At 49.1% G+C, this 15320-nt stretch overlaps 1 protein-coding gene across 1 annotated transcript in view; it reads right to left on the minus strand.

The window, feature by feature from the left end:
• Ube2o (ubiquitin conjugating enzyme E2 O) overlaps window positions 1–15315 on the minus strand; it is a gene marked incomplete at its 5' end in the record, with an annotated part of 43147 nt that extends 27832 nt beyond the window's left edge. Inside the window, one exon of the mRNA XM_005350774.2 lies at window positions 14998–15315. Coding sequence (XP_005350831.2) covers window positions 14998–15315 — 318 coding nt within the window. The remainder of the gene's footprint in view (window positions 1–14997) is intronic.
• Window positions 15316–15320: the final 5 nt, after the last annotated feature.

A 15320-nucleotide genomic window follows, 5' to 3' on the forward strand; every position in this document is an offset into this window, starting at 1 on the left:
GACCAGCCTGGTCTACAAGAGCTAGTTCCAGGACAGGCTCCAAAACCACAGAGAAACCCTGTCTCGAAAAACAAAAAAAAAAAAAAAAAAAAAGACTAGAGGAGAGAGTTTGATGGTTTCCACCGGAAAAAACTATCAAATTTCAGCTGTGGCTAGTGGTGGAGCACTTGGCTAGCATGTGATGGCTCTGGGACTGAGCTCCAGCTCAGCGAATAGAGTTTTAAGGGGCAAACTAGCAGCAGTGCCCTCCCCCCCAAACTACTTCAATTGTATTAAGTGGCTTCTAACAACAGTAGGGAAGAGGCAAAGTTAGCTGTCCCGTAAGGTCAGGTTATCTGCTCAGCACCTCAGAGGTAAGCTTATCTAATCCTCACTCCCAGGTTATTTATTTATTTGCGGACATGGCAATCACAGCTCTGCACATGTCCTCCTGGCTCGCTACACCCCTGGTCTAGTCATATGCATGGGGGCTGGATTGTCCCCTAAGCTCAAGATTCTACAGACCAGTTTATCCCAGAGAAGGGCAGCCCCAGCACTGGGGTGCAGGAGACAGTTAACCAACTGTACCCCAGCCCTCTAGGTCTGGCATGTCACCCCAAATCCTCACCATCATGCTAGGCAACAGGCATTTTGAGATGCACTGTAAACAGACACTACCTGATGAGAAGACAGCTAAAATGAACCAAAGGTTTTTAGATGTACCCAGTAATTAAATGGGGGAACTTATCCTAAGCAAATCAAGATAAAGAAGTTTAAAAAAAAAGTATAATTTGGGGCTGGAGAGATGGCTCAGTGGTTTAAGAGCACTGGTTGCTCTTCCAAAGGACCTGGGTTCAATTCTCAGTACCCACATGGCAGCTCACAACTGTCTGTAACTCCAGTGCCAGGAGCTGACACCCTCATATAAGCATACATGCAGGCAAAAGCCCCAGTGTACACTAAATAAATAAATCTTTAAGGAAAAGGTATAATGTGAGAACGTAATAAAGTTGCCCCCTTCTTTAAACTGTAAAACCGTCAGAACAGGCCCGAGGAGACAGACCAGAGTCAGCGCCTCTCTAGGGGCACTGCATGCATCAGCAGAACCATCAAGATGCTTTTCTAGGACTGGGTGGGCGGCTCTATCAGTAGTGTGCCTACCAAACAAGCATGGGAACTGGAGTTCACATTCCACCGCTCACAAGATCAACCTAGTTCAATCAGTCAGAAACCTGTCTGGAACATAAGGCAGAAAATGATTTGAAGATGAAGACATAAGATGACCTTCGATTCTACATGTACATGCTCCTGACCTCATTCAGGCACACACCACACAGTTACACACATACAACATTACTTTTTTTGAAACAGAAAGACTTTCTGACACACATACCCTTTGTTATGAACCTCCATCTCAGGAGCACTATGGAAAAAGAAAGACTCAAAGGGGCTCCTGAAAAAGAGCGCAGTCACTTCATCTAACCTGTGTCAAGTGCTGGGTTTACACGCTTGAGAAACACGGACCCACTGCACCCGACTAGAGCAAAGGTCCTGCACACTGCAACAGCCCTTCAGAAGGGAACTTGAGCAGGAATGCCACAAATGCCTACTAAAGAAACAAGGGAAGAAACCAAGATACTTCAGAACACATCGACATGCTGGCCTACAGCAGGAGCACAGATGAAGGGAATCCCTGCAAGTGGTCAAGGTCGGACCCTGACAGGGGTAGAGGGTGACTTCAGAAGCTGAACGCTAGTCTGCGACATCATCCAGTAGGGGTAAACTGCACTAAAGCAAAACCATCAGTGCAAGTGGCCATACTCTCTAGAACATTCATCAACAGTGAGGAGGCTAAGTGACTTCCAGGTTTCCAAGGCTGGAACAGAAGCATAAGGTGCTGCAAACTTGGCCCCTCTCAGCATGTGCTAATAGGTCCTTTGGAACCTTATCCCTTTGCACAGCTTTGCTAAGTGCTAGGAGTTAGCATGACAGATTTTTCTAAACAGAAATATGTATATACTTATAAAAGATTAAAATAAACATTCACCAAAATATAAAACAGCAGTTATCTAAGTGACTACATTACAGAAGACCCCAGTCTATGGGGGTTCTTGGATTTTGGGGGGAGTACAGATTGGGCATCCTTACCCAAAACTTTGAAATGCTCTAAAATCTGAAACACGAATATTATCCTAAAAAGGCTTTGATTTAGGAGTGGAGAGGTGGCTGCTCTGAGGCCATGGGTTTAATTCCAAGCATGAATATAAGCTCACAACCTTCTACAACTCCAGCCCAGACAGAGCATCTGATGTCCTCTTCTGATATCTGCACACTCCAGACACACTCGTGGTACACAGACAAGCATGCACATGGCAGCTCACAACCTTCTACAACTCCAGCCCAGAGGATCTGACGTCGTCTTCTGATATCTACAGCACCAGGCATACACATGGTATATAGACATACAAGCAAAACACTCATCAACATAAAATAAATATTTTAAAAACTGAAAATATAAACATATAAAATTATGCTGGCATCGTGGTGCACACTTTTAATTACAGTACTTGAAAGGCAGAGGCAGGGGGATTTCTTTGCGTTTGAGGCCGGCCTGGTCTACTACATAGAAAGTTCCAAGCCAGCGGGCTACACAGAGAAACCTTGTCTCAAAAAAAAAAAAAAACTAAAAGGTGGGGAAAAGAAATAAAGAAAAACACCCAATGTTGACCTCTAGCTTCCCCATACATGCAGCACACCCAAGCACACACACGCACACACAGAGAACAGAATCTCCCCACATTGGTCTTCTGTGCACATTATTCTCCTGAAGGAACATACACAGCAGAGCCTGTTCCCTGTTGCTCTTCCAGAACCTCACAGTAGGTAACCGTATGTTTACAGTGAACATACAGTGAACCTGACCAGAGACCAGAAGAGGGAATTAAATCCCCTTGGAGCTGGAGTCACAGGATCAAACCTACTTTTATAAAAGGTTTCTCTAAAAGTTAAAAAACCTTTGAGAGGTTTAGGGAGTTTGATGGAGACCAGGTCCTGGCAGGATGGTAGTAAGGCTGATATGGCCAGTGCCATCTGTGTGACTCTGGGAAGGCACACAATGCTATTGTTACTTCAATATTTTACAATAATTAAAACAGAAGAAAATAGTGCCTCATCTCTCCCGTGATCTTCTGAAACCCTGGCATAACTATGACCACTGTTCTGCTGTTCCCTATCTCCCAGCACACCAACCTCGGCTGTGTGCCCGGCAGGTACCTGTTACTCCCCTGATGCCTTTCATGGATGCCATCTGACAGACCTTCCAATGGCTCTCCCTTTCCGCCCACCGCTCACTCTCATTCGAAGCTTAACACTGTCTGAGGTTCTCACTGGGGAGTTAGGCCTAAGGTTAAAGAGCATCAGTTAAGCTGACCTTGGAAAGCCTTTCCAGTCTATTTTAAGTCAACACGGGCTCTCTTTTCTGGATTCTGATGAAGGTGCTAGTTCACAGTTGGGGTCATTTTGTTCTAAAATCCAGCATATTCAACACTCCATTCCTGGCGCGCACGCAAAGTCATGCCCGTGAAATGCCCTAAGACAGCTCATCTGCACTGCAGAAGTTTCCTGTCTGCACACTCTCCACTGCCAGGTCATCTACTGCTCGTCTGCCTTGGATCTGTCACCCAGAGACCTGCATGCCACAAAGCAAACATGCTGCAAAGTCTTCTAAGGGGCAGCTACTGGGGAGCTTGGGGACACTGCCCAGATTTAACCTGACTTCTTCCAGGTTAGACTCACGACATTGACTGAGACTTGTCCTGATTTATAAATGGTTCATTTGGGCTCGGGAAAGAAGGCTTAAGGAAGTGAACAGGATAGCGAGGAGGCAGAGGCAGGCTGATCTCTGAGTTCAAGGCCAGTCTGGTCTTACAGAGCTAGTCTCCAAAGCCACACAGATAGATCCTGTCTCACAGAGAAACAGTGTCCCAAAAAACCAAAATCAAAAATTGAACAAGGAGCTGGAGATGGCTCTTTGGTTTAGAGAACTTCTGCTTTTCAAGAGGGCCCTGGTGTGATTCCTGTCCATATCTCCAGGTCCAGGATCTAATCTCTCAGAGTACCAGGAAAACAGGTGGTGCACAGACATGCATACAACCAAAACACAGACATAAAGAAATAATTAAAAGAACCAGCATCTCTTAGCAGCACACTCTCCTTCTATTCTTTTTCTTTTTAAATTTATTTATTATGTATATAGTGTTCTGGAGATCAGATCTCATTATAGATGGGTGTGAGCCATCATGTGGTTGCTGGGAATTGAACTCAGGACCTCGGGAACAGCAGTCAGTTCTCTTAACCTCTGAGCCATCTCTTCAGCCCCTATCCTTCTATTCTACCTCTAGCTCAGTTCTCTAAATACAGTCCCAGTGTCTGTGAGATACTTTTAGGAAGTCGGAGACCAAAACTTCTAACATGCCGGGTGGTGGTGGCACACACCTTTAATCCCAGCACTCAGGAGGCAGAGGCAGAGGCAGAGGCAGGTGGATCTCTGAGTTCGAGGCCAGCCTGGTCTATAGAGTGAGTTTCAGGACAGGCTCCAAAGCTACAGAGAAACCCTGTCTTGAAAAACCAAAACAAACAAACAAAACAAAAAGTGAACCTCGGAACCCACAGGGCTTTGAAGGACCCACACGCCACCAGTGTGAGTCACAGGGCAGGCCCAGCTAACAGGAGCATCACTGGAGCTGGTAAGACTGACTACAGAGGAGAGGGCCCTGTGTGGGCAGATGCATCTGTGCAGAGCTAGCCTAGGCAATGTTCACGCTCGCTCCCCTCATGCCCTCCGCCACTGCCACCCTGAGAACTGTGGTGGTCCTACCCATTTAACAGTTTCCAACTTCTCCCAAGCAGTAGGCCTGCCATAATCACTACAACTGCAGGCTATGCTCTTAAACTCCTCCCCCAGAGTGTGTGCGGCTGCACACAAGACCGGAGCCATCCACAAAGGAGTCACACTGATCAGGGAGGAAACACACATGCTTGACCCAAGTTACTAAGACCTCAGTTACTACAGGCACAGAAATTCCAGGTGTGTGCGGGTCATTCTAAGCAGTGCTGCTGAGAGGCCCAGAAGGTGACTCGGACCAGTGACAAACAGGTGGCTTTCCCCAATGTGACCTCTTCAGTTCTTACCCAGCCTGTTCTGGAAAGCTCTGTCCTAGCCCTCTAAACGTGTACTCTGCCTGCAAGCCTTGTGATGGAAGCAGCCAGAATAGTAAACTGCAATATGGCATCTTATGACTAATCTGCTCCTAGTATTAGGATACTCACGTGGGTTGGTCCTGGAGTAATTCTTCACAGTGCTTTCAAAGGAGCCCCGCTTGGGCAACAAATGACATGATCAATGTGCCAACCAAGAGTAGAGAAGGGCTGGCATGAGGGGCAGGTAAGGGGCCCACAGCTCCAGAAATATGAGACATCTGAAGATGGGCGGGTATCTACAGAGATAGCTCAGCAACAGAGTGCTCAGTTTGTACAAGGCACCAGGTTCAAGTCCCAGCACCACAAAAAGAGAGAGAGAGAGAGAGAGAGAGAGAGAGAGAGAGAGAGAGAGAGAAAATAAATGACAAATACTGGAAGACTCTCTCATGAGTTGGAAGGAGTAAACGCTGGTCCTCGGGTTTCCCCAGAATCCACATCTACAGCTCCTTTGCTATCCTTGCTTCAAGAAGAAATGCCAGTGAGCCCCGGGCATTAGAGGCACTTGTGAACTGGGGAAAAGCTGTCAGACTGGCTGTAGACAACTGGGAAGGCAGGACAGGCACCTCAGACAGGGACAAGCTGGTCTGGGAGTGTACATAGTCACCTGCAGGTCACCCTGAAGGTGTCTGGGCTGGAGGAGAGCCTGGAGACAGGGAGAGGCGGAGAGGGAGTTCCAGGAAAGGAACTGTAGGGAAGAACTGAGCGAGCAGGCCTGTAGGATTAACTGCTCCAAAAACTGACAAAGGACTACAGCAGATTCAGGAGTCAGTTCAAGGCCAGCATCAGAGTCACGAGAGGATACAGCGAGAGGACCCACCTAGCATGCACGAGGCTATGGCTTCAATTACAAGTAAACAAGGAGTAGGGAATAAAAGAAACACAAACACATAAAACAAAGGACAGCTCAACGAGACACTGACAGCAAAGGGAAAGAACTGGGATTGAGGGGGACTTTTTATTGGTGGCAATGTTCTCAGTGCCAAAAGTTGTGAGCCTCAGCACTGAGAGTGCACTGCCACCGTATCTGTGCCTAACTCAGGAGTGGCTCCCAAGGAAACATTTTCATACACACAGATGAAGCCAGATGGCAGAGTAACAACAGCTGCTGACTCATGGTGGCTGGCGATTAGTAATCAGTGGTCTAGTCTTTCAGCTCTTCTGGATGTCTGAAATGTTTTTATATTAAAAAGTTGGGGGGTGGTGTTTTTAATCCCTCAGACAGACTCGGGGGAGGAGAGGGCAGTCACATCACAAACTTCACACCCTCAAAGTCTGAGGTGCTAGATGGCTTGACAGGGCTTTTCAGCAGGAAGCTAGGAAGGCGATGCCCATGTGGCGTTCATCCACAGGCAGGTACCAGATGCATTCAAAACCCAGGAAGAAAGAGGTTGACGAAGAAAAGTCATATACAATGAGAACGCACAGAAGGCTCCAAGGGCAAGGTCGGGGGCTGTGTGTGGACAGTTCACAGGCCTAAAGGAGGATAATGACTAAGACAGCAAATGTGACCAGGAACTCCCTAGTCACCTATGGTCTCTGGGGAGCCATCACATCCAGCGTGATAAGCCAGATGGAAGGTCTCGAGAGATGGGAGAGACAACCAATTCCACCAGCAAAAATTAAGGACTGGGATGCCCCAGAAGCAGGAAGAGCTTTTCCTCCCTGGCTAGAAGATGATGTCATCAACCTTCAGTGCCCTTAAAGTCCCTTAAGTCATTAAGCAGAGGCAGACAAATATGAGATGCTTCCAGCAGCACATATGCCAAGCCTGGTCCTCTAGGAGAGATGCATAGGTGTGCCTGTAAGCGTCCCACCTGGCCTTCAGGGGCCAGCAGTCGAACCAGGGGAGAAAGCCATCAAGGCTGCTGCTGCTTCAGCAAGCCTGCACACCGCAGCAGTGGCTCTCACAAAAGGCTCAGAGATGAGACAGGCACAAAGTCTGCCAGAAGCCAGGCTCTTGCTGCAGTATGCAAATGAAGGACGCTCTCTTTGAGGGAGCCTGCAGGAAATCTGTCGGTGCTAGCTGTGTTTTCATCTTTCTGGGTGTTGGTTAGCGCTGACTGACTGGCTCTCCCCCAACCCCCAAGAATGACTCAGTATCTTCATTTTTTAAACCTTTAAATTGCCATAGTCAGACTTTCCCAGATGTGGCCACGTTATCAGGTTGAACCAAAAAATGACACAGCAAGTGTCTCAGTCCCTTGACCCAGCTGCAGAACAGTAAACGCTGCTGCTGCAGTCCTTCCAAACAGGCAAAAGAAAAAACACCCGAAAATGCCCCAGTCATATAGATAACCAACCAGATTGAATCCCTAAACGGTAGCCATTCCCTATTTACTGCTGACTGGGTCCTTGTGAGGAACTTGCCTACTGTGTGTGAGAGGCCAGACGGAAGACCAAAGGTAGGAGGAGGTCCACTAAATCAGAGAAACTTGCTTTGAATTATACTCCCCTGGAAGAATATAGCACAATTTGTCTAGGACTCTGGGCAACCTGGGCCACACATGACCAAAGGGTCATTCAACACAGTCTCTCTGAGCTGAGGGTAAAACCCTAGAATAGACAAACTCAGACAGCAATGAAGGTAAATCAATTTTACTCTGAGCTACAAAAAATTCCAGTAAGCCTTGGCTCTTCCCTGTCTTAGAGTCCCACATCAGGTGGTTCCTAACCTAACAGACCCGTGGAGCAGGCTGAGATGTCAGATACAGGGGGTCCTAAAGAGGCTCCAGGCCTGCAGTGCTGAAATCTTGTTCCTGAACCCAGCTGGAGGCAGGGCCTGGGGGAGGAGCTCCTAGTAAGCACAGAGCCCGTCGTCTGGAAGGCTCTCTAACCCTTCCTAAGTGCTGCTTTCCCACCGTAGAGTGTCCCACCTCACCCCAAGCCAGGCTAGTCACAGGCAGGGACTCTCAAAGTTTCCATGGACCAAAACAGGAGTTCAGATCCTACTGTCCTGGGAGAAGCCACAGCAATTGCCCTGACTCCCACTATGGGGACCAGCAGGGACAGCTGACACCGATCATGTGCCCATGCCATTCAGTTAAACATGATAACTGCATTCCTTTTAAAAATGTGGGCCCCAAAGAGGTTCTAGAGGATTCCATGAAGCCCAGTACTGTGTAAAAGAGTAAAAGACAGAGTTCTTGATTAAACAGGAAAATGAAAAAGATAAAAGCAGGGTTTAGTACCAGGCAGGGATGGCACATGCCTTTACTCCCGGCAGGGAACACTGAAACACCTTCCATGCTCTAAAGCAGAACACAGGACAGAAGGAAGGCAAGGAAGTGATAGGGACCTCTGCCTCTCCAAGGAATCCTTCCTGCCCTGATTCCTGAGTCAGCATTCCCAGAAGTAGGATGAGGGTGGCAGCAACAGAGGGGGCAGCAGGTCAGGTTGGAGTCCCATTGTTGATCGTTTTCAGGGGATAAGGAGGTGCCAACTACTGAGGGTCCCCCCCCCCATTTGCTCTAGGAGGTACTCAGTGCTGGACTGAGTCGGGCCAATGCTGTATTCATTTAACATTCTAGGGAACTCAAGGGCTCCCCTGAAATACAGAGTATTTTTCGTGGTTCTGAGGATGACTGAGAGATGAGAGGAGCCATGTGCTCACAGTGGCATATGGGTTGCACACCCTACTTTGTTTACCTGGGGCCCCTCCCTATCCCACTAAGGCTTTCCATATTCAGCAACTGGAGGGCTGTATCAACCCCAGTTTATGGTTTCTGTATGTACACAGGGTAGATGAATCCTAAACCTTTATAGTCTTAGGTAAGCACACTGCCATTTCCTTCAGCCTGTTTTCAGGTCCCTGCACTTAGCCCTCCTGAGTCAGCAGCAGCATCTCATTTAGACCGTGCTGTGAGCACTGTGTAAAGCACTGAGCGCCTGGTGCACAATAGGGCAGTTCTGAGCTGTGATCCTTCTAATCCCTGGGGTTTATCCTTATCACCTATCTTCTGGGAACTTCCAAAGAGATCTTCCAGTCAAGTTGGAGCGCACCTGGGAGGCAGAGTCAGTGGATCACAGTAAGTCGGAGCCCAGGCTGGTCTACATACTTACACACTAAATTCCAGTCTACAGCCGGGTGGTGGTGGTGCACGCCTTTAATCCCAGCACTCGGGAGGCAGAGGCAGGAGGATCTCTGTGAGTTCGAGACCAGCCTGGTCTACAGAGCTAGTTCCAGGACAGGCTCCAAAGCCGCAGAGAAACCCTGTCTAGAAAAACCAAAAAAAAAAAAAAACCAAAAAAACAAATAAATTCCAGTCTACATAGTGAGACTATGCCTCAAAAAATCCTACTCTGCTGTTGACAAAAATGATGATGACGCTGTCCTCCAGATTTGGAGAAGCATTCAGTCATCTGTATACCCACAGATCTGTTCTGGTTGCTCCTGGAAGTAGGCAGGTACCACTTCAATCGAGCATTACTAAATTTCTCCCCCACCCCCCTTTGGTTTTTCACGACAGGGCTTCTTTATGCATCCCTGGCACTAGCTCTGCAGACTAGATTGACCTCAAACTCAGAGATCTGCCTGCTTCTGCCTCCCAAGGGCTGGGATTAAATGCATGTGCCACCACCTGCCCAGCTAAATTTCTTCTAAAGTCACGAAGTTGAGATTTCATGAGCACTGAAGGAAAGGGCTCCTGAAGTCACTTACCACAGTCACTCATGACACAGGAATGAGGAATCCCATGCCACTGAAACAAGCCTTCCCAGGGGCCTCTCTTCTTTAGCACTACCCTGGGACCCAGAGAGGTCACCCAGTATCAGAATAGGATCAAGCTTGCCCCAGGCGAGCAAGGCTATGCTTCTGAGCACTCCACCAGTGCAGGCTCATTTCAGAGGCTAGAGAATCATCTCACTTTCCACCAAAGAGATGAGGCAATGACTTAGCCAAGGTCAATCAGAGCAGGTGCTAGCCAGAGGAACACCCAAGGGTTTTGTCTTCCACTGAAATACAAACACACAGCCCTCTCTGGTCAAAGTGCCCTTGAGTCAGGCAATTAGCAGGGAGACACAATTGTGGCCTCAAGGCCAAGGAGTTTGAAGAGGGAAAATCAAGGGACAGAATAAACTCACAGGACAGCTGTTAAGAGTCTCCAAGCTGTGATCCTATCTGAAGAGAATGCAATTTAGAAGCACTTAGTCCTGCACCTTTGTTTTAACCTTACATAACTCCTTCCTATTACATCACTAAGAACAATTTCTTTTAGTGGGCCTCCGTACCTGGACAAGCGAGACAAACTTCTTGGGCTATGATGCTACACCTAAATAGCTTTCCCCATGGAAATGCTGGCCTGAGTAGGAACCAAAAATAAACTGCAAAGCAAATTCCGGAGGGACCTGTCATCAGGGAGTACACACCCCACACACAGCCTCACAAAAGCAGTGTAATAGCAGGCAGCTTGAACTTAGAGACACCACGTCTCAAATCTTGGAGACACTAAATGTTTTGGCAACTTAAAAGACAATATATAAGAGGTGGGAAAGCAACAATGGGTGTGGTGGCACACACCTGCCAGCACCCAGCACTTGGGAGGCAGAGGAGTGAGAAGAGTGAGAAGTGTACAAAGTCGGTCTCTGCTAACATGGTGACATGAGACCCTACTGAGGGAGGGAAAGCAGCAAGGAGCGGAGGAGAACAGGGAAGAGAAAGGGAAAAGCTGAAGGAATCTTGAGCTGACTGACAGCAGTCGGGCTCTTTCTTCCTAGGCCTGCTCCGTCCCAGCACACAGGTGACAGCGAGGAGGACCTGAAGGGGGGCTGGCAGCTGTTGGCTTTACTTCAGAAGGGTGCTCACTGATGTGATGGGAAAGGGCAAACCCCCACAGAGAATAGGAGGGAAGTTCTGCACTGGCCAGGAAGCTGGGGAGAAGACTCTAGCTATCTTCTTTAAGTCTGTTTCCAGGTGGTGGGGAGGTGGAGGTTTTTGTGTGTGTGTGTGTATTTGTTCTTTTGTTTTTCGAAACAGGGTTTCTCTGTAGCTTTGGAGCCTGTCCTGGAACTTCTGTAGACCAGGCTGGCCTTGAACTCACGGAGATCCGCCTGTCTCTGCCTCCCGAGTGCTGGGATGAAAGGAAATACAACTGCCCGGCTTTTCTGGAACTATGTCGTTCAGGCTGTTGTGAGTTCACTATGTAAAGCAAGCTAGCCTGGAACTTGGATGAAGAGGGCTAGGATTAAAGGTGTGCACGGATGAGTGTGCTAGCACCAAAGGTGTGCACCACCCACCTGGCTGTTCTAAAGAAGCTTAATCTAAGCTGCTAGGAACTTCAGGAACACAACCACAAATTCCATGCTTCATGGAAGCAGCTTTATTGTCGCTGCTCATTTACATGGAGGACACAGGAAGAGGAGGGCTTGCCTATCTCGTCATCTTTCTTTCTAAATATGTTCACTAGAAACTTACATTTAGAGAAAAGTATTAGGGCTGGAGAGATGGCTCAGCAATTAAGAGTGTTTGCTGCTCTTCCAGGACCCAAGTTCAGTTCCCAGTACCCATGTTAGGGAGTTAACATAACGCTACAAAGACATATATACCTACACATAATTAAAAATAAAAACAAATCCTTTTTAAGAGAGGGAGGTATTAAGTCAGGCATGGCAGAACACACTGAAATCCCAGCTATTTAGAAAGCTGAGGCAGAACGGTGAGTTACTGGCCAACATGGCTATAATAAAATGTCTTAGCAGCCTGGGTGACGGTGAGACCCAGGGGAGGGACATTAGTATCAAGTCTCATTCATATTAGCCTACTAAACATGTGAACTACAAAAATACTGTCCAGGGTATAAGGAATATTCCAAACAGACACAGTTAAAACTACTCCAGAAACTATCCACTTAAAAAAAACAACCGGGCAGCGGGGGCGCATGCTTTTAATCCCAGCATTCAGGAAGCAGAGGCAGGTGGATCTCTGTGAGTTTGAGCCCAGCCTGATTTAAATAGTAAGTTCTAGGCCAATCTGATCTAGAGTTCCAGGACAGCCAGAGCTACATAGAGAATTTGTCTCTGAAAACCAACCAACCGATAACGAAAAACCCAAAAACAAAAGACTGAATATAGTGTGTATCTTTAATTCCAGTACTTGAGAGGCAGAGTCAGGCAGATCTGATGTGAGGCCAGCCTGGACTACATAGTGAGTTCCAGGACAGCCAAGGCTACACAGAGAAATCCAGCCATTTTATTCTGCCAATAACATAACCAGATTCATGACGAGCAGAAATCAAGACACTGACCACTGAAACCTTTCTTTTCAGTCATCCTGATGTTAGAATGGATGAGACGGGGGAGGGGAGGACAAGGTTCCTACAAAGTGCAGCAAGATCCCAGGACCCACTTCTGTCACCCGTGTCTGCAGCTTATGGGGACAGAGAGCTGCTACCCTCCCCCAAACATCTGTTCTCTAGTCCTTAGCAACAGAAGGGGTCCTACACGGCAGTGGATACTCACAGACCACCATTCCTTGGACTCCCTTTGTTGGAAGCTACAAAATTTGCAACAGTAGAGGAAATACCACCCAGAGCTGTAGGATGGGCTCCAATGCACTCAAACCAAGTCACAAGAGGGAATCTTCAAAACCTACCAAAACAGAGGCCTTTTAAAGTTTCCTGTTGCCAGGCGGGGTTGCACACACACCTTTAATCCCAGTACTTTAATCCCAGGCAGAGGCAGAGGCAGAGGGATCTCTGTGAGCTCAAGGCCAGCTTGGTCTACAGAGTTAGTTCTAGGACAGTTAGGGTTAGGGTTACGTAGAAAAACCCTGTCTCAACCCACCCCCTCCGAAAGTTTTTTCTATGTAACTCCAAAATAGGCTCCTCAGGTCCGAAGCCATGAAGAACGGAAACGACTGATCAACGGCAGAGCCCGGTGGGCAGAGCGAGGCCGAGCTCCCTGAGCTAGGGCTGGAGTCACAAACCTCCAGAGAAGCTGGGAGACGCATTTCTGAAACTTCCAGGAAACCACTGGCAACACACCACAGAGGGAAGCAGCAACTCCTTTTCCCCGACACAACACTGATCGTTTTTAATAGCCATTCTGCTTCAAAACGGACTATTTTCCAAATATTTTTGCAAACAAACTCTGCTTTCTTAAGAACCAAGGAGCTGTGGCCTGATTTACATTTTTCTGAGGAGAAGCTGAGGTGTGTGGATTTGGGATGCACAATCATTAAAGAAAAAGAGATGCTGGCATCAGCGATCACTCCCGTACAAGAACTAGAACTCAGGAGTCAGGCTTTGTCCTCGCTGGTCTCCTGCCGTCCTACGTCTCCGCAATGCCTCCCTTCTTAGCCTGGCATGGAGTCATACTCTTCTGTTGCCTTTTTCTCCAAGTAGGAAAATCCCAGATTTTTCTTTTTACTTTTTGTTTTTGTTTTTTGAGACGGGGGTCTCATTCTGTAGCTCTGGCGGTCTAAAGCTGGCCTCAAACTCAAGAGATCCTTCTGCCTCGGCCTCCTGAATGCTGGGGATTAAAGGTGTCTGCCACCACACCCATCCCTAGATTAACTACTTTTTTTGTAGCTTTGGAGCCTGTCCTGGAACTAGCTCTTGTAGACCAGGCTGGCGCTGAACTCAGAGATCCACCTGCCTCGGCCTCCCAAATGCTGGGATTAAGGGCGTGCGCCACCACCGCCCGGCTCTAGAACTTCCAAAGAGCCTCCCACGATGGGTTTGGTGGTGTGGCTTCTTTAATCCTCCATACTGGACAGGTTGAGGTGGGAAAACCACAATTTTCCAGGCCAGCCTGGGCAACTTGGCATTATTTACTCTCAAAATAAAGTAAAATGGGTCGAGGGTGTAGCTCTGCAGAAAAGCACGGGTCAAGTTTCTGGGTCCACTCCTTAGCACTGCCCAAAAATTAATGAGTGAATTAACAGCACCCCCCAAAATCAGACTTCTCACCTTCCGGGGGACCTAAAATGAGGCAAGCCTGATTCATGCTTAGAAAGGTGTCCTCATGTGGCAGGAGAGGGAGAGCTGAGGGATAAGTGTTTGAGAGAGACTCCCTGAAGAAAATTACTCTCAGGAAAACAGGCCTCCTCCGGCCAACCTTGGTTTAAGGTTTATGATGACAGACCTCTCCCGTTTGCCAGCCTCAGGCTAACACTGTGGGAGAGTGTGATATGTGCCTACCAGCTCCAGGGTGGTTCCTCTCCTCTACCCACGGCTGCACAGGAAGGACACCCCACCCCAAGGAGTCCAAAGACACCAAGTTGCAGCTGCCACATCTCCCCCAGCATTATGAATATCATGGCTCTGGACTGTTCATCGCTTCCCTCAAAGTTCTCCGCAGCGATTCAAAGGAGGTAGCGTAGCGGGGTTAAAAAAAAAGACGCCGGCCGCTTCCCCACCATGCATTCCGGCAGCATCTGCTCAACTTCTTGGGTTTTCACCTCGATCTTTGTTTTGGAATGCCCACAGCCAAACCTTCCCCGGCACGGCCTTCCCTCCCGGAAGCACAATGCAGCATGAAGCTGAGGGGGTTTTTTGGTGGGGCAAGAGGGAGGGTGTCAGCAAAACGCCGCACTAGTGCAATGCCGAGAGCGTCTCGGAGCCTGAGGCGGTCCCCACCGGCACCCGTGTACGTCCATCACCCCGAGGCCCACACCACAGCCGAGCATCGCTCGCCAGGCCCCTCCCCGCGCCCCGAGCCGGGAACCGTGCCGGCGTGCGCGCCCAGGCTGGTGCGATGACGGTGCACCGAGTGCTGAGACGGCGCTCCCCCGCCTGCCCTCCCGGCCGCTCCGGCCCGCCTCACCTTGGTCTCCTTTACGTGCTGCTTGACGCCCTCCGGGTACCACTGGACGCGCACGTAGCCGCGCCGCAGCGGGCTGGCCCGGCCCTCCTCGTGGCCCGCGCCCCCGGCCTCGGAGCAGCCCGAGCTGCCGCGGCCGTCCTCCTCACCCTCCGAGTCCGAGTCCTCGCCGTGGATAAGGCGCACCAGCCCGAAGTGCACGGAGCCGCGGTAACGGCCCGACACCAGGTCGTGAGAGAACAGCAGGCGCTGCGAGCCCGCTTCGGGGCCGGATTCGGAGGACGGCCCTGAGGCCGAGTCCGTGGCGGGCGCGGGCGGCGGGGCGG

This window comes from Microtus ochrogaster, chromosome 7, assembly GCF_000317375.1.
Source record: "Microtus ochrogaster isolate Prairie Vole_2 chromosome 7, MicOch1.0, whole genome shotgun sequence".
NCBI lineage: Eukaryota > Metazoa > Chordata > Mammalia > Rodentia > Cricetidae > Microtus > Microtus ochrogaster.